This window comes from Lissotriton vulgaris, chromosome 10 (genome assembly GCF_964263255.1).
Source record: "Lissotriton vulgaris chromosome 10, aLisVul1.2, whole genome shotgun sequence".
Lineage (NCBI taxonomy): Eukaryota > Metazoa > Chordata > Amphibia > Caudata > Salamandridae > Lissotriton > Lissotriton vulgaris.
In genome coordinates, this window is record NC_141698.1 from 944,712,062 (window position 1) to 944,734,055 (window position 21,994).

At 41.9% G+C, this 21,994-nt stretch overlaps 1 protein-coding gene across 1 annotated transcript in view; it reads left to right on the plus strand.

The window, feature by feature from the left end:
- Positions 1-21,994, plus strand: part of LOC147689045 (serum paraoxonase/arylesterase 2-like) — an 856,840-nt gene that overhangs the window by 582,762 nt on the left and 252,084 nt on the right. The window contains exon 5 of the mRNA XM_086941933.1: positions 20,624-20,792. Coding sequence (XP_086798059.1) covers positions 20,624-20,792 — 169 coding nt within the window. The remainder of the gene's footprint in view (positions 1-20,623; positions 20,793-21,994) is intronic.

Consider the following 21,994-nt stretch of genomic DNA (forward strand, 5'->3'; position numbering starts at 1 on the left):
GTCCAGGGGGGCTGCGTGATGTGGCTGAAGCGGACATTTGACCCTTCTGCGAAGATTGGGTCGAGGGTGTGTTCTGCTCTGTGCATGAAGGTGTTTACGAGCTCCTTCAGTCTGATGTTGGAAAGGTTTTCGAGGAGGGGGGTGGAGTCAGGGTCGCTGTGGTTGTTGAGGTGGAAATTTACGTCTTTGAGTAGGATGTAGATGGAGGTGATGGCATGGGGTTTGATGTGGTTTGTGATGGCTGTAGGGGCCTGGAAGCGGGGTCCCGGGGTCTGTAGACGAAGGTGCAGCGTAGCATGGTCCTGGGGAGGTCTGGATCTGGAAGTGGAGGTGTTCTGTGTTGGAGTGGGGGTCACTCATGCTGGAGGTGGAGAGTTGGAGGGAGGTCTTGTGTGTAATAGCGAGTTCTCCCCTGGGCGGTGTTGACATTCCTTCCTCTGGATCTTGTAGCCGTCGGGGAATGTGGTGGCGATGTCCAGACCTGAGGTGGCGTTGGTTCAGGTTTCCGTGAAGAAGGCGACGTTGGGCGCGAGGGTGTAGATTAGGTTTAGATGGGTCTAGCTTATGCAGCCAACTCGGTGTAACATAATTTCTCTGTATATATTTACAGTGTATCAGTTTGAGTCTTGCACTGCGTGAAACCCTCCTGCCATTTCCAAGGGTGCAAGCCCAGTCCTGGTCCTGTACTCTTTACTCATGTCTGTCTTCAACATCAGCCTCAATGAATCCATATGTAGTGCATCTTTTGGGAAGAGCAGTGATATAGACTGGTGTTTAGCTTACCTTCCCCTCCCATATCTGCTAGTACTTGATTACGAATGTGTGTGTCTGTGTCCTGTGGAAATCGCACACAGGACTTGCAGATGGCCACATCTAACCTTGCATAAGCTAGGAAGCACCTCCTGTTATTCGTCAATTGTCACAAAAGTTTGCAAGACTCATCAGTCAACTATCATCATATAGGTACCCCAATGTGTGTGGAGAATCGCTCTTCTCCACATGTCTCAGAAGCATTTGTAGGATAGGACTAATTCTTGTTAACCTTGGTATCAGTTGTAAATACATGTATTCATCATTTGTATCTTTTGAGACCTTCTCCCATATATTTAGTAGTGTCCGAGCCTGTAACTAGAGTAACTCTGTCTTCTTCCTATGGACCAGCAGTAGGGCCAAGAGTTGCGTGGCTTAACCAATCTCACTAATATGCCAGTCACCGGATCAGTATGTGGTTTCATAAACCATGCAACCACATGCTGTAAGTGGGAAGTCTGATAATAGCTACAGAAAAGCTGGGCCTGTAACCCTCACAATCCCATGGTAACTGCAGCACTCTCAAGCTAATATACACTCTCCCGGTGCCCCAGTATAACAATGGGAGTAGCTCATCCACGCATCTGAAACAAGCATCCAGGCACCCTCATCGGCAGGTGCTGTAGCACATATATAACTCAGGGCAAAACAATCATTTTACTGTTCACAACCCACCCAATGAGTGACAAAGGGAATTTCAGCCACAGGTGAACACTAGATTCCACACTATTAAGCATGGCTCCCACATTTTATTCATAGGTTTCCGCCATGCTAGAACTCAAATACACCCCTAAGTATTTATTAGGGGTCATTTGAAATCTTATGCCAGGGTGTTCAGAGCCTTGTAGGGTCAGCAAAATATCATCGGCATAGAGGGAGATAATCTCTCAACTATTCCCAACCATCACACCCTACACCTTGTGTCTAAAGGGTATCAGTATTGCCAAGGGCTCAATGACCAGGGCAAAGATCAGCGGTGACAGGGGGCATTCATGTCTAGTCTCTTACCCCACCAGCCAGCTGTGTGATAGCCTATTGCCTACCTTCGCTCTGGCTTTTCTGCCCGTGTAGAGTAACTGTGCCCATTTTAAATATGTGTCACCTAGGCCATAGTGCACAATTCCTGTATATCCGATCTACAGTAGCAAGGCCAGATGTAGGTAAATACCATTTACAGATTCTAAAATATCAAATTTTACCGATTCAGTATTTTAGAATGGGTAAATGTTATGTAGGTATTAATTCGGTAATTTTTACTGAATCTGTAAAATTCGCTAAATACCGATTTGACCGAATTGGTAAATACCGATTCGACCGAATCGGTATTCCCCATTCATTCCTATGGGCCTCCAGGCCCATGGGAATGAATGTGGAATACCGATTCGGTAGATACCGAATCGGTAAGGGGGGAAGACCTATAAGGGTGGCAGGGTGGCAGGGTGTCACATTGACACCCTGTTGCACCCCTGAATAGTGCATGGGTGCACATGTGGCACACATACATGCCCTAAGGGCATGTATGTCTGCCACATTGCACTGTTAAAAAAGCACAAAATTGCTTTTTTAACGGTTTTCGTTATTTACCACCAACTTGTAGTTGGTGGTAAATAACAAATCCTTACAGGTGAAAAGCACTCACTTGAGTGCTTCCTACATTTCAGATTCAGTAATTTATCGAATCGGTATTTAAGAATTCTGTAATTTACCAAATTCTTAAATACCGATTCGGTAAATTACCGAATCTGAAATGTAGCCACCTACATCCCAAATGCCTAATACCGGTCGGTAACGGCCGAAGTTCGGTAATTTCGGCCGTTACCGACCGGTATTAGGGTTCCTACATCTGGCCCCAAATGCCTTATGGGCATTCAAACTGGCAATCCCACATGGCCCCTCACTTCTTAAGATCTGCTCTATAATGATGAATGCCTTCCTTATGTTAGTGCTGGTATTGTGGCCCCCACAAACCCCACATGGTCTGCATGTATGAGTTCCCCTCCACCTTAGCCAAATTAAGAGCCACAATCTTCTCTAAAAATTTCACATCCACATTAATCATAGGTAATGGACAATATGATTCACATTCAGATGTGTCACTTCTCGGTTTTGGCAGAACCCCTATATACGCCTTCCTTAGTGTAGCAGGTTACACCCCCTGTTCAAATGCATCCAGATACATGGCTATTAATGGTGCACACAGTAAGTCTACAAATCCCTTATAGAATTCAACTGTCGGGCCATCATTCCCAGGTGTCTTCCCCATAGTTATTTGATAGCCCACTTTAAATCTGACTCATCAATCGATGTGTTTAGTATCTCCCTCATTGTGTCATCTGCCATTGGTAGCTGCGCTTCATCTAGTATATCGGTTATACTCGTCTCATCGTGCCCACCTTGTCACATCTACAAATTAAAGTAAAACTCTGCAAAATGGTGTAGGATATCCTCATGTGTTTCGGTAAAAAAAACACTCTCTCTATTACCAACTACACCAGTAGGCGACCCGGTGTGTCTCCTTGTTCATATTGGATCTCCGTGTATCTCTTGTAATAATGGTGGCCCAGGGTTTCACGTGCCTCATCTAGTTCTCCCTTTACTCTGTGTTGGTCCTCCCAAACTACGTGTGTGTGTGTGTGTGTGTGATGTCTGTTGATCTATACCTCCTATTCACTGTTCCAAAGTTGGGACAGTGTGTGTCAAAGATTGATGCACCGAATAGGTAGGGGCCAAGCACTTGCCCCTAATAGTCACTTTAAAGGACTCCAATAGAACCCCAGCTAAAGCAACCAAGCCTGTATTAGTAGCAAAAAACTCTCTCACCACTTCTCGGATTGCCTCCCTGTCCTGCAGTGCACGCACCTGGAATCACCACTGTGGTAGTGAGGCCAAATACGCACGCCCTCTCAACATAGCCACCAAGGGGGCATGATCCAATAGCATGCGATTGAGATATTGCACTGCCCCAAAATCTTCAGTCTGCCCCGGGTGCACCAACAAGTAATCTGTCCTAGAGAATGTGTTATGTGGAGGCGAATAAAAGTAGTAGTCCCTGGTCTGGCCATTCACCGACCACCAGAATACTATTAAATTCAGAGTATCCATACTCTCCAGCTGCACTTTAGAGGCCCTGCCCTGCGGTTGTGCCACAAATTTGGAGCTATCTAGTTCCCTGTCTAGCACACAATTACAGTCCACCATCCAGATGATGTCACAATGTGCATAGGGTGTAAACTTGTGTGTTAGCCCCCGTAAAAGTCCAGTATAGCTATATAGGGTGCACAAGGTGTGAAGAGTACTGTAGGGGTACCTCAAATCTTTCCTACCACTCCCACATAGCAACCATCCTCCACCTTCAATTCTATGTCTACATGCAGCGGGACACTATTATCCACCCACATCAGCACTTATCTAGGCGACAAGGTTACGCTTGCATACCACAATCTACCTCCCCATTTGCACCGTATTTTCTCAAGCTTGTGGGGCAGAAGCTGTGTTTCCTGTAGCATGATTATTTTGACTCCCTGCCTACAGACCTAAGACTAATTCCTCTCATGTTATGTTCTGGATACCCTTAATAATCCATGATAATATTGTCACCTCCATTGAGAAACAACTCTGTGTGCATATATTACTAGTTTTGCCAGTAGGTTCTCCAATGACAGCAGCCACTCCTCAGTAAATGTGCAAAGATTATCACCCCCCCCCCCCCCCCCTCTCGTGTGTCCTACCCCAACCTGGCCTCTACAATTGACACAGTAGGTGTCATTTATTCCCCCCCACCCCTCCCCCCCAATATCAACACAAGCAAACCTCCCGGTTAGTGTGGTGCTCCCCAGGGTAGGTCTGGCAAGATGTTTTAACTTTGAAATATAGGAAATGGAGAAAATCCGCTCCTGGTCACATCGCACCACTAAACGTCCCTATGGATTCTATGTGTTTTTTTTTTAATTCAAATCGTTTTTACCATAAATCAAACATAGGATGGAAGACATTTTTTAAACAATTCAATGATTCAAATATACATCAGTCTTCTATGGCATCCGGCCGGAACAAAACAAAGACAACATCAAATTGTCAATGCCTGATATGTTATCCAATGAAATACATACATTAATGAGATTATATCTGTAGTCGCACTGATTGTGACTATCAGTGTGTAAAACTCTAAACAACGTGCTGGTAACCAAGTCGTGTAATGGTGATTCAAGCAGTATCTATGGCTGTGAGGAAAGCTTAACATACTGTGATCCTAAGTGCTTAGTATGACGTGGAAAAAATTATCAGACCGGTGTTGAGTGCACAATTAATTAAATGTCACAATAACAAATGTGAGATAGTGGGCATCCCCTCCCTAAAAACTAACCACATAGGTACCTCCAAGGTATAATGTGTGGATCTGCAGATACTTACTAGCTCTGATAAGATCTCAAATAGCCTGTATAGTGAAACAAAGCGGCTTGTGAGCTCTTAATTCAATACTGTGTGATCCTCACCAAACCAAACCCCATGAAGATTTCTTACCCCAAAATGCGTGATGAAGGCTACGAGGTTGAAGAGTCTGTGAAAAAAATGTATACACACTACTTAAATGGAACTCTTCATATAAACACGGTAAAAGCCGCGATCCATGCATCAGATCACCAATAGTCTATTAAGTGGCTTACCGCCACAATATATTGGAACCTTGTACAGCACACGATCTGCAAAATTATATGTACAGTAATTTACTCACAAAACCAAACCTCATGGGGATTGCTTTGGTGAGGATCACACAGTATTGAATTAAGAGCTCACGATCCAAGTATTCCTCCCATTACCTTTTGCATTACCAATGTAGCGCACTACGTGTCCAATGGTCCCTTTCCTCGCTGTGCATTAGCATCCACACTATACCTCACTATCAAGGCCTTCTAAGTCCAGACGTCGTCTGGCGTTGCTTGTGTTCCAACTGGAGGTGCTTTCACAAGGCAGTTTGAGATGGACTGTTCAATTGAGGAATTGAGTTAGTACTGATTTGCATAAAACTTCTTTGTCTAGAGTGGCAAAGTGAGTAAAAACGATGGGTCAGAATGCTAGAGCAATTGCTGTGGTTTAGACTATTTGCAAGTGTTCTTCCCCAGTGGCAGCTCCTCTGCTAAGGCATATGAGCATCTTGAGCAGTGCAAAATTAAAAGAAAATTAAACGAAAATTATAATAAGTTATTATACGTTTTTTTTTGCTCTAGCCAGGTCAGGCAGGGAGGGGCTGGCTCGCGGCAGAAGAAGCAAAAGTGGTTTGCTCTCCCTCCCTACATATGCATGACTGCTTGATCGGTCCTCTAGGGCAAGCCAAACCAATATGCACACTTAGCATGTTCTTCATTGGGCTGTGTTGCACAGACAAGTGGAGAACATGCCCGGCACTACCCTAGCTGCCAAACAGGCCACTTAGACCAATCGCGATGCTGCTCAGGCACCGTCATGATTGGCTGGGAGAGTCCGGAAGCCTGGGTGCTTCCGGTGCTGCCAGCAGACAGAGCAGAGGTGTGCAGCGGTGGAAGAGGCGTGCAGCGGCGGCAGGGAGAAGGTATGTTCATTAGAATTTTTCTTCACCCATCATCCCGTTCAAAGGCAGCTGCTACTCTTCCCCCCATTACTTTTTCCGTTTCTGATGTAATTTCATTAGTGTCAAATGGTATGCCCAGACATGGGTCTGTTCCTTGCTGTGGCATAGTATGAAATCAATACCTTTTGAACAAGGCCTAGTGAGCCCAAAAGTCCTTTGGGAAAGCTTGTGCTTCTGTTGCAGAGGGTTTCACCTGGCTGTTTGAGATATATTGTTCCATTTGAGGAGAAGGCTAACCAGAGCAATTCCAAGTGATTCAGACTATTTGGAACTATTCCCCCAATCTCCTTTTTGGTGTTTGATGGAATACCCTAAGTTGCCAAGAGTATGTCCAGACTTGAGTCTCTTGCTTTCTTTACCATAGGACCAAAGCTATACCTCAGTGTCTTGGCATAATGATAATTTGGACTGACCTCAGTAATAGCAGGGACAGTACCAATTTGCATAGGGCATGTCTATCCAGAATGATTGTCAGTGGTTTAGACTTTTTTGGAAGAATTCCTCTTTTGTGTGTTTGAGGCAAAATGCATAGTCAATGCAACAAAGGACTGGAATTGTTGAGATTAATTCAAGTATTCCATCTATCAACTTGGTACTTCATGTAGTTGATGTCCGAAAGGCGACAAGTATGCACAGACATGGGTCTTGTGCTGATGATGCCATAATACTCAAGCTGCGATTACTGATGGATGGCCTTAATAGACCAAACTGGTCTGGAGTTGCTTGCGCTCCTGTCTGGAAGGGGCAATGTGAGATGGATTGTCAGTATTCGTGTGCATAAAGTGGAGCTTTGTCTAGAGAGCATGGTGTGGGCCTCTTTGATGTTTTCTGGTTACATTAAGACAAGAGTGAAGTGCTGTCCATGAACACTTTCACTACTAAAGCAGCAATTCCTGACCTGCCTTTTAAGTGGACACCACACAAGAAGAAATAATCGGGCCTTTTTTTATCAGTTGGAACATGTCCACAATTAAAATGTACAGTCGCTACTGGAAAGGTTGAAACGAAACTTTATGAAATTATAACAATTACAACTTGCATACTTGGAATAGAGCCTCACAGAAAGAAGGCTGCAACTACCTTTAACCCAGAAGCTGGACTCTGCCATCTGTGAGTTCTACCTGCCAAGCTGTGCCATCCCAACCCTTGGAAGTGCTTTGCCAGCCCACCAGTGGATCCAGCAGAACAGATGCATCTCCTCTGCTGCGCATCGAAATCCTGAGCAGAACTGGCACATCACCTCTTTTGCAAGTGTTCTCCCAGCCCACATCAGATCCTCCGCCTGTGTGAAGCTTTCACCTCACAAATCTCTCTTTGACGGCAGTGTCAACGATAACACAGCTTCTCACATCGCAGCCTCACAGTTCCCTCAAACTGACGCATCACCTTGACTGTGCAATGCAGCTTCATCATGGAATTTAGCATTGCAAGCCCTTATCGATAGGATCCTTGTTGACAATGCAGTACCTTGCATCGCAGCTTCGCAGAACCTCTGAACCGATGCATCGCATCAGCAGCGCAGCGCAACCTCGCCGCTGGATGACGTAACATTTCACAAAAAGAATTTAAGGTACTATTGTTCAGTGGGCCTAACTGGGCCCCTGTAGCTGGCACTCCATTGTGAATAGCCTAAACTTGTGACTTTTTCCCGGTCCGGCACGGGTAGATATGAAAAATAATTCTGGTCTTTAAGGCCAGTTAGAAGAAAACTGGGGTTGGGTAGAGAACTAGTTATTTATATCCAATATTTTCCTTGCCTAAGTGAAAACAGTAAGGTCTTGACTATATTCAAAAGAGGACATTGAAATCAACTTTTAGGGCCAGATGTAGGTAAATGTCATTTACCAATTTTTAAATACCGAATTTTACCGATTCGGTATTCAAAAATCGGTAAATGACATGTAGGGAAAAATTCTGTATTTTTTACCGAATCGGTAAGATTCGGTATTTACCGATTTGGTAAATACCGAATCGGTATTTGCTATTGAATCCTATGGGCCTCGAAGTCCATAGGATTCAATAGCAAATACCGATTCGGTATTTACCGAATCGGTAAAAATACCGAATTACTAAGGGGGACAGGGTGTCACTTTGACACCCTGTTGCACCCCTGTAATTGGCTTTTGCGCCATGTGGCACACAGACATGCCCTTAGGGCATGTCTGTGTGCCACATGGCATAGGTGTACATGCACAGATGTGCATGTACACATGAATTCGTAATTTACCATGCAATTGTATTGCATGGTAAATACCGAATTCTTAATGCCCTGTAGCACTGTTAGACATGCTACCTACATCTCAAATTACATATTCGGTATTTTTACAGAATGGTAAATTTAGCGAATCGGTAAAATTTACAGAATCGGTAAATTTACCGATTCTGTAATTTTACCGATTCGGTAAAAATACCGATTCGGTAAAATTACCGATTATGTCCATTTTTGGTGCCCCTACATCTCCATAGCCCTTTACCGGTCGGAAACGGCCGAAAATCGGTATTTTCGGCCGAATCCGATCGGTAAAGGGCTACTTACATCTGGCCCCAAATCTCCTAGGCATCAGTAAATGTAGAGATATTGTTTTGGTTTGCCTGAATAGCGACAACCACCAATTGTTAGGGTGTTTCATCCAGAGGTTTGTAAAAACACCCAATGACAGGCCAGCAAAAGCTCCAAATTCTAGGAAAATCAGGAACCTGCTCCAAACACTTCTCACTACACAGACTTTTAGCTGCAGAAAATACATGCAGTCTCTGACTAAATGTAAACAGCCGCAGCTCCCACACACTTTCTTAGACTCATAGTGCACACAAAAGAATAAGCCCAAAATTCAAGGACAATTCTAGCACAAGACTCACCCATTTTCTCATGAGCCTAATGTGGAAAATGCCAAAATGTGAAGAACCAATGTAAAAAATATCTTGAAAATAAAAGCAATTGTACCTGATCTTTTTTAAAGATAATGCAATGTAGGGACAAAGGTTATTTTAATGTTTTGCTTCCCGTGCCTAATTCGTCAATGACCAATGAGCACAAGGCTGGACAGGAAGAAGACGTCTGTTTTGTCTTACATGAACTACAGTGCCTTCCCATTTTGAAGCTTGAGTATAAAAGTATAGGAATTTAGGAATGTCACTGTAGAATTGCCTTAAATGTACAGTTCACGAATCTTAAGCTTTCTGCTACCAATTACACTAAACAAATGAGAAAATGGCCCGTACATTTTGCAGTTGCAGTAAAATTATGAAGAAAACACTGTGACATCCAGTTTCAGTGGGCATCCTTTTCAATTGCTGTAAACTCAAATGTTCATTCCAATCCATTTCCAGTGGCAAAGATTTTCTTGACTGGTTCAGCTATTTAGTATGTGGGAAAGCCACAAAATAAATTAGGTGAGGGTTCTAGCTACCCACATAAGCAATGCACTACAGAACCTCCCCTCAATGCACTAATGACTTAAACTAAAATATTTACTTGGAACGTTCAGGGCATTCACAAACCTACGCGCAGTTACTCTATTTACTACTACCTTAAGCGCCATTCTGCTCATATTGCCCTCCTGCAAGAGTCATACTTGACTCTTCCTGAAATCGCCAGATTCCAGAGTCGTTGGCAGCTCTATGCTAATTGTTACTCTGCATATGCGGGGGGCTGTTGTGGGTTAGACCAGGGATTCCCTTTGCAGCAGATGAGACTGACCTAGATGCAGAAAGGCAATACATCCTAGTAAAAGGCCACCTGGATGGGCGACATATGCTCCTGGCCCCGGCTACACACCGGATTCTGACGAAGCCACATTCTTTGATACCTTATCCAATAAACTATCCCACTGGTATGGGTTACGTGGTAAATAGGTGGTGACTTCAACTGTGTCATTGAACCATCTCTGGACCGCTAGTTTCCCCCACCCCCAGGGGCACCCACAGTTCTGGCAGCGTGGGCGCTGCATGAGTGGCTAGAGCACTGGCATTTAGTGGACGTCCGGTGACACTGCCACCCTGCAGACAGTCTACTCATACTTCTCGGGCTCACACCAGCTACATGTTAGACTAGATAGATTTGTATGAACATCTTTTACTTGCCTCACCGATGTCATGGACTGACTATATGGATTGGTCTCCTCTGATCAAAATCTGCAATTCTTGCAGCTGTCGTGGGTCACTGACATGCCCGCCATCACCACATGGAGATTATCACCGGAGACAATGGAGGACCCTCCTTTCCGGGAAGCCGTGGGCTCTGCCATAAATGATTATTTCCAGGACAACGATCTCACAGCGTCTCTCTGAGCTCAACAAAATTAATAATTAGGTTTACAATTCACCCATCCGGTACAATGTCCAATAATATTTAGTGCAGAGATGATATCTTCCTTGCCAAGTAAAGTCTTTGATTAATGAAAATTCCAAAATTCCAATATTACAATCTCCTTTATTGATTTTTCTTTACTCCAAATCACAGTTGTGTCCTTTAATAGACTTTCAGCCAACACGTGTTTCGTCTGATGCTAATCCTTGCATCAACAGACTTCCTCAGGGCTCTATCGCAATTAAGTCTTGCCAAAAGTAATGGTTCAAAAAAGGTTTTTGTAATCAGTCGAAATCAGTTAGAAGAGCCTATCGTAGTATAGGTGTATTCTCTCTAAGGGGTACATCAGATCCGATGCAGCAATGAGAAATTCAGGATACACGAGTACGTGTACCTGATCAGGTTATCGCAGCGTCTCCTCGTCGGCTTCCCGTTACTTTTGGCAAGACTTAATTGCGATAGAGCCCTGAGGAAGTCTGTTGATGCAAGGATTAGCATCAGACGAAACACGTGTTGGCTGAAAGTCTATTAAAGGACACAACTGTGATTTGGAGTAAAGAAAAATCAATAAAGGAGATTGGAATATTGGAATTTTGGAATTTTCATTAATCAAAGACTTTACTTGGCAAGGAAGATATCATCTCTGCACTAAATATTATTGGACATTGTACCGGATGGGTGAATTGTAAACCTAATTATTAATTTTGTTGAGCTCAGAGAGATACTGTTTTGATTGCTTAATTCCCTGGAGATCCAGGGTTTCTTGGGTCACTGTTGGTAACCAGTACCTTTCTCTCTCGGAGTTCACTTCTTTGATTTGTTGAATCTGCTAAATACTTCTATACGTAGAGCTGTGCGCCTGACCTTTGACTTGGTTGCCAAATCAATCAGTTTTAGATCTCACAGCGTCCTCGCACCTCATAGAATGGGACACTTTCAAAGTAGTGGTCCAGGGGCACTGCTTGGGTGCGCAACATGGTCTACGCAGATCTATTGAAGCAGATCTTAAACGTGTTGAGAGTAGGCGCCTCCGAGAGGAAGCCCGTTTGGTGGACACTACAGGAGCAATATGCCAGCTGGCGAAGCAATGGGCCGAACATAAATCCCTACTGAAAAGATTGCGATGCTTAAACTACATAGCACATTCTCTCCGTACACATGCTAGAGCTGACCAAGCCGGGCGATTGTTGGCCTGGATCATACGCCAAGGAGGCTCCCATTATGGCACTCCGCTCCTCTGTCTGCACGTTACTCTACATGCAAAGAGCCTACGCGACACTACTCAGACTTGTGTCTGTCCTCCACCGTGACCACCTCGGTTGAGATCCACTCCTTCCTCTCCGCACTAGAATGGCTGCGCATCACCCGTGAACAATGGCGGAGCTGAATGAGCTGATCACTCAAGAAGAGATTCTGTTCAGTATCCGGGCCCTTGCCACTGGGAAGACCTCAGGCCCTGACTGGCTGCCAGCTGAATTTGATAAAACCTATGCTTCAATGCCTGCCCCGCATTTGAAGCTCTTGTATGAAGAATCCCTTTCAGCTGCCACCCTCTTGGAATCCGCACACGCGACCCTGCTCATTTCCCTTCCTATACACAATAGAGAACCAACTGAACTGGGGTTCTACAGACTGCTTGCGCTACCAAAGACAGATTACAAAATCCTGGTTAGAGTTCTGGAGGCCCTCTTGGCTCCCTTAGTCCCGACCGTGGTGCCACTGGATCAAAATGGATTTGTGCCTGGATGTAACACCTCTTTAAATCTCTGACGTTTTTTCCAAGTTCATGCTTATGCACCACATTCCTGGGCTTGGGCCAGATGCCTGGTGCTGCACCTCGAGAAAAGCGAAAGAAAAGAGGATGATGGACCTTGAGAAGGCCTTTGACTCACTGGAATGGCCATTTCTGTTTGCGGAATTGCACTAATATGGTCTCGGAAAGCAGTTCATACATTTGGTATAACTACTATACGTACAGCCTCTCATTATAGTTAAAACTGGTTCATTTATATCTGAATCAATACAGATTGGCCGTGGCACCCAGCAGGCATGCTATCTCTTGCCTTTGCTATTCTCTCTGGCAATGGAACTGCTGGCTGCGAATATTTGCAGGCGGGCATGGATTGGGGCATATGACTGGGCGAAGTCCTACATGGAGTATCCCTATATGCAGATGATTTGCTGTAGTACCTTCGGGATGTCCACACTGTACCAGATGCGATAGCCAAAATACTGTACCAATGTGCTGGACTGTTGGGCCTTTGGTAAACAGGAGGAAGTCCTGCCTGTTTCCTTTTGTGTCGGACCTTCAGATCCAGGCCTGGCCTTTAACAAAGCATTGGTGCCCTGGAAGCCTACCACATTTGGCTACCTGGGCATTCATATGTATCCCTTCTCAGACCTACTCAAATGGTGTTCCGGAGGACGCTATCGTTATCTGTGATGGGTCGGAGCACATTGTTGAAGATGGTGATCCTTCCTAGGCTATTATAATATTTTTAAAATTTGCCAATTTCTGTATCAGATAAATGTTTTTGGAGGCTTTGAACAAAAAATGCCATAATTCATTTGGAACGCTGGGCGATGCAGGGTAGCATTGGCAAAGCTGTACTCACTTCTGGATTAGGGAAAGTTAGCAGTACCAAATGTGGAACAATACTACCTGGCGGCTCAGTTGCATTGGGTGGCCAGATGGCTCACAGTACCTACTGTTGTCTGACACAGCGACCACGTTGCCACCCTGGCCAAAACCTAATATCCACCATCTATTTCACCAGATCACTGGAACCGCCGCACCAGGACCCCTGTTACTAGCTAATGCACATTGTTGCTACCAGCAGAAATTTTACTTGCTGCCCCTCCTAGGTACACCCAGGCATAGAGACATCACTTCTGGGGTAAGCTCACCAATTGGCTACATACACTGGGAGACCTGTACGGCGATTGTGTTATGCTGTCCTGTGAGCACCTGGCAGGAGATGCAGAATTGCTCCGGGCCAATTTTTACAACACAACTCTTTACTGGCCACGCTGACACATGCACAGGCGATCTGGCAGCTGAGCCGCAGCCACATTCAGTAGCACAATACTTACAGGTTATGGGGACGAGTAGTCACATTGTGCATTGGTTAACTGCCTCGTTACTGACACACACATGCCTCCACTGACACGCTTGCGAACTTGCTGGGTGGAAGATCACAATTGTCCCTGGACAGATAGGGAGCGAACAATGATCTTTTCAGAACCCACACACAACCCACGAAATGTGAAATTCCAGCTCATACAATTTTATATCATACGTAGAGCATACCTAACACCCACCAAAGCAAATCGATATTTTCATTGGACAGACGCTGCTTGCCCCCGATGTGCACTAGTTGGGGCTGATCTGCTCCCCATGTTATGGCATTGCCTTAAATATTTCGAGCCTGAGGAGAAAAATGACAACAAATTATTTTCCCAAATAGAGCATTAAAATGTATATAGGCTTGAATGTTTATCTAAAATGGAAGATCTATTGTGTTCTGTTATTAAAATATGTTTAAGCTTGAGAATATCGGAGATATTGGATAAACTGAGAAACAGCTATACTTTTTGAAGCATTAAATACAATAAACATAGGAGTCAGTCACAGTGATGGGAAAATATGTTGATAATTGTTTCAGAAATCAAATATTCCCAGATCCTTCACAGGGCACCTTTTGAATATCTGACTTTAAACATGAATGGTCCACAGAATACCTACAATGTGCATTCAGAAAGTAAACTTCAACGTGCCAGTTATTAGAACCAGCCAGAGTGTTTCTCATACTTTGCACGCTAATTAGGGCTGCAGCATTAGAAATTAAGGGGTACATGCATCAAGCATTTTTCCATTCACAATTGGGCCGATTCGCAGAATCGACCCTTTTGTGAATGGAAAAAGGCCTTTTCCGTGGCATGTACCTTTTTCCATTCGCAATTTAGGTAATTGCAATTTTTTGCGATTACCTAAATTGTGACTGCATTTAGGGAATCGCAATTTGTGATTCCCTAATGCTGATGCCTGTAGTCTTTCCTAAATGCAAAGTGTGCATTTTTGGAAATGCTACTTACGATCAACTTCAAGTTGATGGTAATTTGTGCATGCTTTGAAAAATGCCCAAAACTGCATTTTTCAAAGTGGCATGTAGCACACACGCCCTTAGGTCATGTGTGTGCTGCACATGTGAACACTTGCATCTATTTGGGGGGTTTGTATTCACAATTTGCGATTACCAACTTGGCAATCGCAATTTGCGAATGCATTATACCATTCATTCCTATGGGCCTCCAGGCCCATAGCAATGAATGGATTTTCATTAGCTAATAGCGATTCGCTATTTACAGAATCGCTATTAGCTAATGTTAAAGAATCGCAACTTTGTTTTGAGATTCCTACATGCATAGGCATTTGCGATTACCAAATAGCGATTCCTTAATATTCGCTATTTGGTCATCGCAAATTCTGATGTTGATGCATATGCCAGTAAGTCATTAGACAGCTGTTAAATGAATGTATTCAGGAATAAAATGATTACACTTTGGAGTATGGATCTATAGACTACTTCTCACAGTTAGGTTTCCTACACAGTAGAAAATAGAATATTTTACTTAAAGATTTACTTTTTAAAAAGGATATTATTCTTACATAGGAGTGATTGTGATGGCTTGTTTGAATCAGAAAACCCTTGAGTGAAAGGATTATAATTAGTTATATTTGTTTTTAGTTTGATCAAATCAATACAATCACTATTGTATAAACTAATTGTACACTAATATCAATAAACCCGATATAGTAATGTCATTACTGTACTAACAGAAAGTTTTGAACATGTTTATTTTTAGGGCTATAATAATTAAGGACATTAAAAGATACAGAAAAAGTGGAAATAGAAAGAAAGAATAAGTGAATAAAACAAATAGGAAACTAAAAAGAATTAATAAAACATGCTAAATTTATTAAAATATTTATCGAGGTGATCTGCTAGATACAAATATTGTTAGGGGGGACCATATTAAACCATTTTGAATCTTACTTTGCATTTAAAAAAAAAGTTTCTTTCCTGTGATTATCAAATATTTGATTCCACTAACGTGACAATTTGGAAAAATCTTTCCACCAACAAGGCATTTGGCTGAAAACAATAGCAATAAACTAGTCTTATAACATGACATTAAAAGTAGAATTACAATCGGAAAATAATGAACCTAAAAAATATGTTGTTAAATGAGAGGGAAACATTGTAGTGCACCATTTTGAAAAACGTAGATCATACCATGGCCATAATTAATATATATTGCCCCAAAAATAAAATATTAAGTAATATTCGTTTTTAAATGAGCAATCTACATTAGAGATAGAATTATCAGTTGTACAAATATGCACAGGAGTAATAAGAAATCTATTGTAAATAAAAAGAATGATTGAGTAATATATGCAGATGTATTTGTTTTAAATAATTTCAGCCAAATGTTATTCCATTTTTGTTAATCAGATTTATTATGAATATTATGCTCTGGTGACGGTTCCACTGGAGATTTAGCTCTAGTGATATTTGGCTGATTTATTTATCTATAAATAAGAGCAGCCTGTGGTCTATTATTCCAAAATTCAAAATCAGGTTATAAAAAGTAGTTGGAATAACATTATCATTAATGAAAATATATAGGGAGGTACCTGAAATATTGTTTGATAGGGAAGCATCTAAAAATTACAGTTTTTTTATGAACATGTGAAATAATTAAAAGGATTTTTAAAGTTTCTTACAGGGTACAATAGAGACTCTTTCTATTATCTGATTATTCCAGGAAATACCACTTTCTTCCCAGTGCTTCCCGCAAAAGACCCCGGGCCAAATTATCAAGAAAGGGCGATACATTATAGCCTCTTTTATCGGCAGGAAACTGCCTCTAAAGCGGCGATAATGGGCTTGATAATATGTCCTTGTGAATTCCCATAGAAGCCCAGGTTCTGGTGTTAACCTGGGCTTCTATGGGAATTCACAAGGGCATATAATCAAGCCCATTATCGCTGCTTTAGAGGCAGTTTCCTGCTGATAAAAGAGGTGATAATGTATTGCCCTTTCTTGATAATATGGCCCCTCATTTTTAATATTTCAATATTTGCTATTCCAGATTGTAGACAGAACAAAACATTTCATAGAAGACTATGCAAAAAGGATATTTGGAATGATTGGCCAAGATGTTCTGTAAGAGCATTCCTTTTAGAGTTTTGGTTTAAACTTGGTGTCAGTTGGCTGTGTGCTGGTCCTGTGTTATCTCGCTGCTGTGCAGCACCTGCTTATTATTACAATAAATCTCAACTCAAATCATCTGGCTTGTACTCACTAATACTACATATTTTGTGGCGACGAGGATGGGATTAGGATTTTTTGAAAAATGCTTAGAATCTTGATGAACCTCCGGACCTTTTTTTACATTTTGACAAACTTTCGAAAAATTTCCAAACTTACCACACATTCTGCAACTGACATTTCTAGCAAGACATGGGCGTCCCGATCTAAAATGAGGTGTATTCCCACATTTGAAACAAATATTTGTTTGTTTGAAAAACTTATTGTCATTACGAACAAAATTGTGAGGATACCTTGAGTCTTTAGACCTTACAATGTTAATAGACTCTGCTTTTGAAGAAATAGAATATCCCTTTTCTTCCAATTCTTTTACTGAAACTTTTGACAATTCAATGCTCCTAGCTATCTTAATAGTTTCTTCCAGAGTGGGGTTACCTAAAGACAAAAGTTGTTGTTGAATACTCTTGTCAGTACACTTACAAATATACTGATCCCTTATGAGTTGATCTCTGAATCCTTCAAATTGACATTCAGCACTTAATACTCCCAAAGCTGAAATAAAATCTTCTACTTTTTCATCTATTTTTTGTTCTCTCTTAAAGAACTTGTGCCTAATTACTACTAAACTGGGTTGAAAATCAAAACGCGATAATGGTGTTCAATTTGTCAGTCTAGATTTTGAAAATTTTATGCACCAAAGCGGAATTAGTCATTTGAGAAGTGCGCTCTATCACCCACAAACCAATAGTTTGGTGGAGCGTATGAACCGGGTGATAAATAATTGTGTGCAGTGGGCCTTAGCTGGTAAATGTAATGTTCAAAATAATGTTAGGTCCATGCTTTGGTTCTACCGTACAACACCCCATTCTTCCACAAAATTTTCCCCCTTTGAACTTCCTCGAGGAAGAAAACCAAGTTCGAAGATATGTCCTGGATGGATGGCTAGATGGGTTAAAATGAACATGGTGAATGATGTAGATAATGTTGTTAGATCTAATGTTCTACAAGCTCAGTGTCAACAAAAGGAGTATTTTGATTTTAGGAAGAGATCAGTTTCCCAAGATATTAAAGTTGGAGACATTGTACGTGTCAAGTTACCTACGAAGAAAGGTTGTTCTAAATTTTCAGAACCTTTTACTGTTGACAAAGTCTGTGGCAATGTGGTAAGAGTTAACTTAAAAAATTGGTGGAATTTGTCCAGAATTGTAAAAGTCACTGGTGGTCCGAGACAGATTGCACTTTCTTGTTTTAATGAGTCTGACAACAGTTCTAGCCCTGCTTCTCCGGATGCAGTAGTTGTGCGGAGGAGTTTCCGTCAGCGAGCTATTCCAGTCAGATATCATAATTAGAAATTTACATGTCATTCAAGTTATCTATTGCGACTAGTAATGTACTCATTTAATTCTGTTATATTTAGCTTCTCATGTCATTGTTAATAGTTGGTTGTTTTGTTTATTTTCTTGGTTTTTTTAGTTTTTTTGGTTCATTTTTATTTTGTTTTTCTTTTGTTTTCATGTCGAGAAGAGGAGGATAATGTAGTGTCCTCTTCACCTGTTTTGGAATGCTTGGCCAAGATGTTCTGTAAGAGCATTCCTTTTAGAGTGTTGGTTTAAACTTGCTGTCAGTTGGCTGTGTGCTGGTCCGGTGTTATCTCGCTGCTGCGGAGCACCTGCTTATTATTACAATAAATCTCAACTCAAATCATCTGGCTTGTACTCACTATTACTACAGCATATACTTTAAAATGTAAAACCTGTGTAAAGCATACCAACTGTATAAGTGAATAATCTCTGTTAAAGAAAAATCAGCAAAGAATGACCTTCGAAGTGTAACCCAGAGAGATGCAGGCAAATCATCATATTTGGATACGAATGCATATGTTTGTGTGATAGTAAAAAGAATCTGCCCATGCATAGGTCTGATCAGTGTAGCAAACACTAACGTACAGGATAGGAATTCAAAACACTGTACACTAGCAAAATATTGCGTTATGCACAGGTTCAGATTTCAGGTCAATGAAACTAAGACGCTATGTGAAGAAAGGTTCAGCATATAATAGTCCATAAATGAAGAAAAATATTGCATGTAAGGCAATTAGATTTTAGAATGGCACCTCTAAGAGAGAGAGCACATTTTCTACCCTTGCAGACACTGCTTAGTTTTAGTGATGGTGTTCAAGGGGATGGTGTTGGGGGGGTCAACAGCACTCATTTTGGGGAACCGGCACTAATCTTTTCCTTTTTAGACACTACCCTAGAGCAAGAGAATGAAAGAAACACAAATGTTAAGAGTAACGAAGAGAAAGATGAAAAACCAATACAAAGCGAGAAAGCAGACCTCACAAAAGTGAGATAAAGAAAGGGGCAAGGAGTATCGGGCAGTGGATTAAAGATGTCTGGGTTTGAATAAAAAAACACAGCCTTGGCAGTGACGCGGAGACATTTAATAGTGCTAGCCGCATGCTTCTCAGCAGAGGTTGGAGCACCAGCCTACTCTTTACAAATCAAACACTGCCTGCAGAATAGCCACTGAGAAACTGTGAGCATCAGGATAACCAACTTAACCCAACTACCACTGGTGCTTTGAGCACTCTCAGCAAGGGGTCTCTCTAGTGAATATTGATTAGCATACCCCCAAAGGCTGTGTTCTTTATTTGTTTTAAATGTTTTTCAATATAACGGGTGCAGACTTTTGAAATGTATGTTAGTTTATCTGCTCTGCTGCATTGCTGTACAAAATACTAAAGACTCCCCACACAGAAAAACTTGTCTTGGCCATTTCATTCATTACATAGCATTACTCCATATAAAAATAAAAGTTGGGTCTTTAAAGATGTAAGTAAAGTAAATAGGGCCCGATTCACAGAATGAACTTAAGAATAAATCCTAAACTTACTACTATTTGGTATTCACAGAATGTACTTACTACTTTCGGGATTCACAGATTAAACTTACTACTTTCGGGATTCACAGACTAAACTTACTACTTTCGGTATTCACAGAATAGATTTAAGACTACTAACTTTACGTCCGCACTCGGGCTGTAAATTACGTCCGGAGGCGGAGTTTCCGGCTTGGGGGCGGAGCTTCCGGCCCGGAGGCGGAGCTTGCGGCTTGGAGGCGGAGCTTCCGGCTCGGAGGTGGGTATTTAGCCATGGCTGAAATCTCCAACTCCGAGCCGGAAGCTCCGCCTCCAAGCCGCAAGCTCCGCCTCCGGCCCGGAAGCTCCGCCTCCAGGCCGTAAGCTCCGCCCCCAAGCCGGAAACTCCGCCTCCGGGCCGTAATTTACGGCCCGAGTGCGGACGTAAAGTTAGTAGTCTTAAATCTATTCTGTGAATACCGAAAGTAGTAAGTTTAGTCTGTGAATCCCGAAAGTAGTAAGTTTAATCTGTGAATCCCGAAAGTAGTAAGTGCATTCTGTGAATACCAAATAGTAGTAAGTTTAGGATTTAGTCTTAAGTTCATTCTGTGAATCGGGCCCTCACAGTCTATTTCAAAATCAGATGTTATCTAAAATCTTTACTGATTTTGTTTCACTTGTAAAGTAATTTTTCTTCACTTTAAGGGTCTGAAATATCCAGGAGTAACAAGCTTTGCACCAGATGAACACGGCAACATGCTGCTTCTAGATTTAAATGAAGAAGAACCAAAGCCGGTGGTACTTAAAATCAGCAGTGGGTTTGATATCGACTCTTTCAACCCTCACGGGATCAGTGTGTACGTAGATGACGAAGGTATGATCAGCGAAGAATTCATCACATGAGATCAAACCATTGTTTATATTGAATGTTTGTATTTCATGTAGTGATATCAAATGTTAAATACAATTGTTATTAGACTGAATAAAATAACTAATAATTTAAAAGAATTTGAAGCTCACCAACCAGTAACTAAAAGTTCAAACCTATACACCAATAAGTAGAAATAATTCTACTAGGTATACAGGTACAGGGGAAGCCCTGTACCTGTATACGTTCTGTTAGGAAAATGTGTCTAAATAATGCATATTTTGCAGCCCTCACTGAAGCAACATTGTTCGCCTGTAAAATATAGCACTAATTCCACCGACATGGAAACAATGTAAAAGTCAAAGGGACATTCTACATCGAGGATTGAAACTAAAGTGCAGTTTTAATAGTCAGGTACTCATCTTGGAGTGTTTGACATATGGCAGAAATTCAAATTTATATTAATAAAGATGTGTGAGTGTGGATTTAAATTATTTTAAATCGCCAAATATCCAAAGCTGTATATTTAAAGCATTGGCGCCTAAATGGCAGAAAACAAACCACTTTCAAATACTACTGCTGTTCCCAATATACACTACAATTTATGCAAACTGTGAAAATATAGGGGTAAGCACTATAAAGGAGAAACACACAAATGCACCAATGGGTGAAATGCATATTTGATAAGAATAATTAATCTGAAAGCACAACTCTACATGTACAATCCAATTGTACGGCGGATCACATGCAGAATCCACTTGGTACATGCTATCTCTTAATGATAAATGGGTTTGCACTCCTGTCCTGAGTGCCTACCTGTATGTGAAATTGGTATCCTTACTTTTATTTTAGCCCTGGTGTCATGCTCATCTGGTGTAAGTGCAGATGCTAATGTCTGTCCCACACCATTGTAGGTCTAGGATTTGTCCTGACATCTGGAGAGCCTCACCAAGCCTGCCCTCAAACTTGAGAGTTGACTACTGTTCCTGTCCTTGGTCTACCATGTAAAGTGGTAATGACAGAATACCTTTTTGGTATTTGTACTACGATCAAGCCTTTGCGAGGCATGCAGTAATGGAGTATGGAGTGGAAGCTCAGAGAAAGCTCCGCCCACTCTCCGCCCATGTTTTTAATTGGCTTGTGTCACTGTCTTTCGTAAATTCTGCCATCTGATTTATTATGAGGCTTGTTAGTCCCTCCTTGTTATG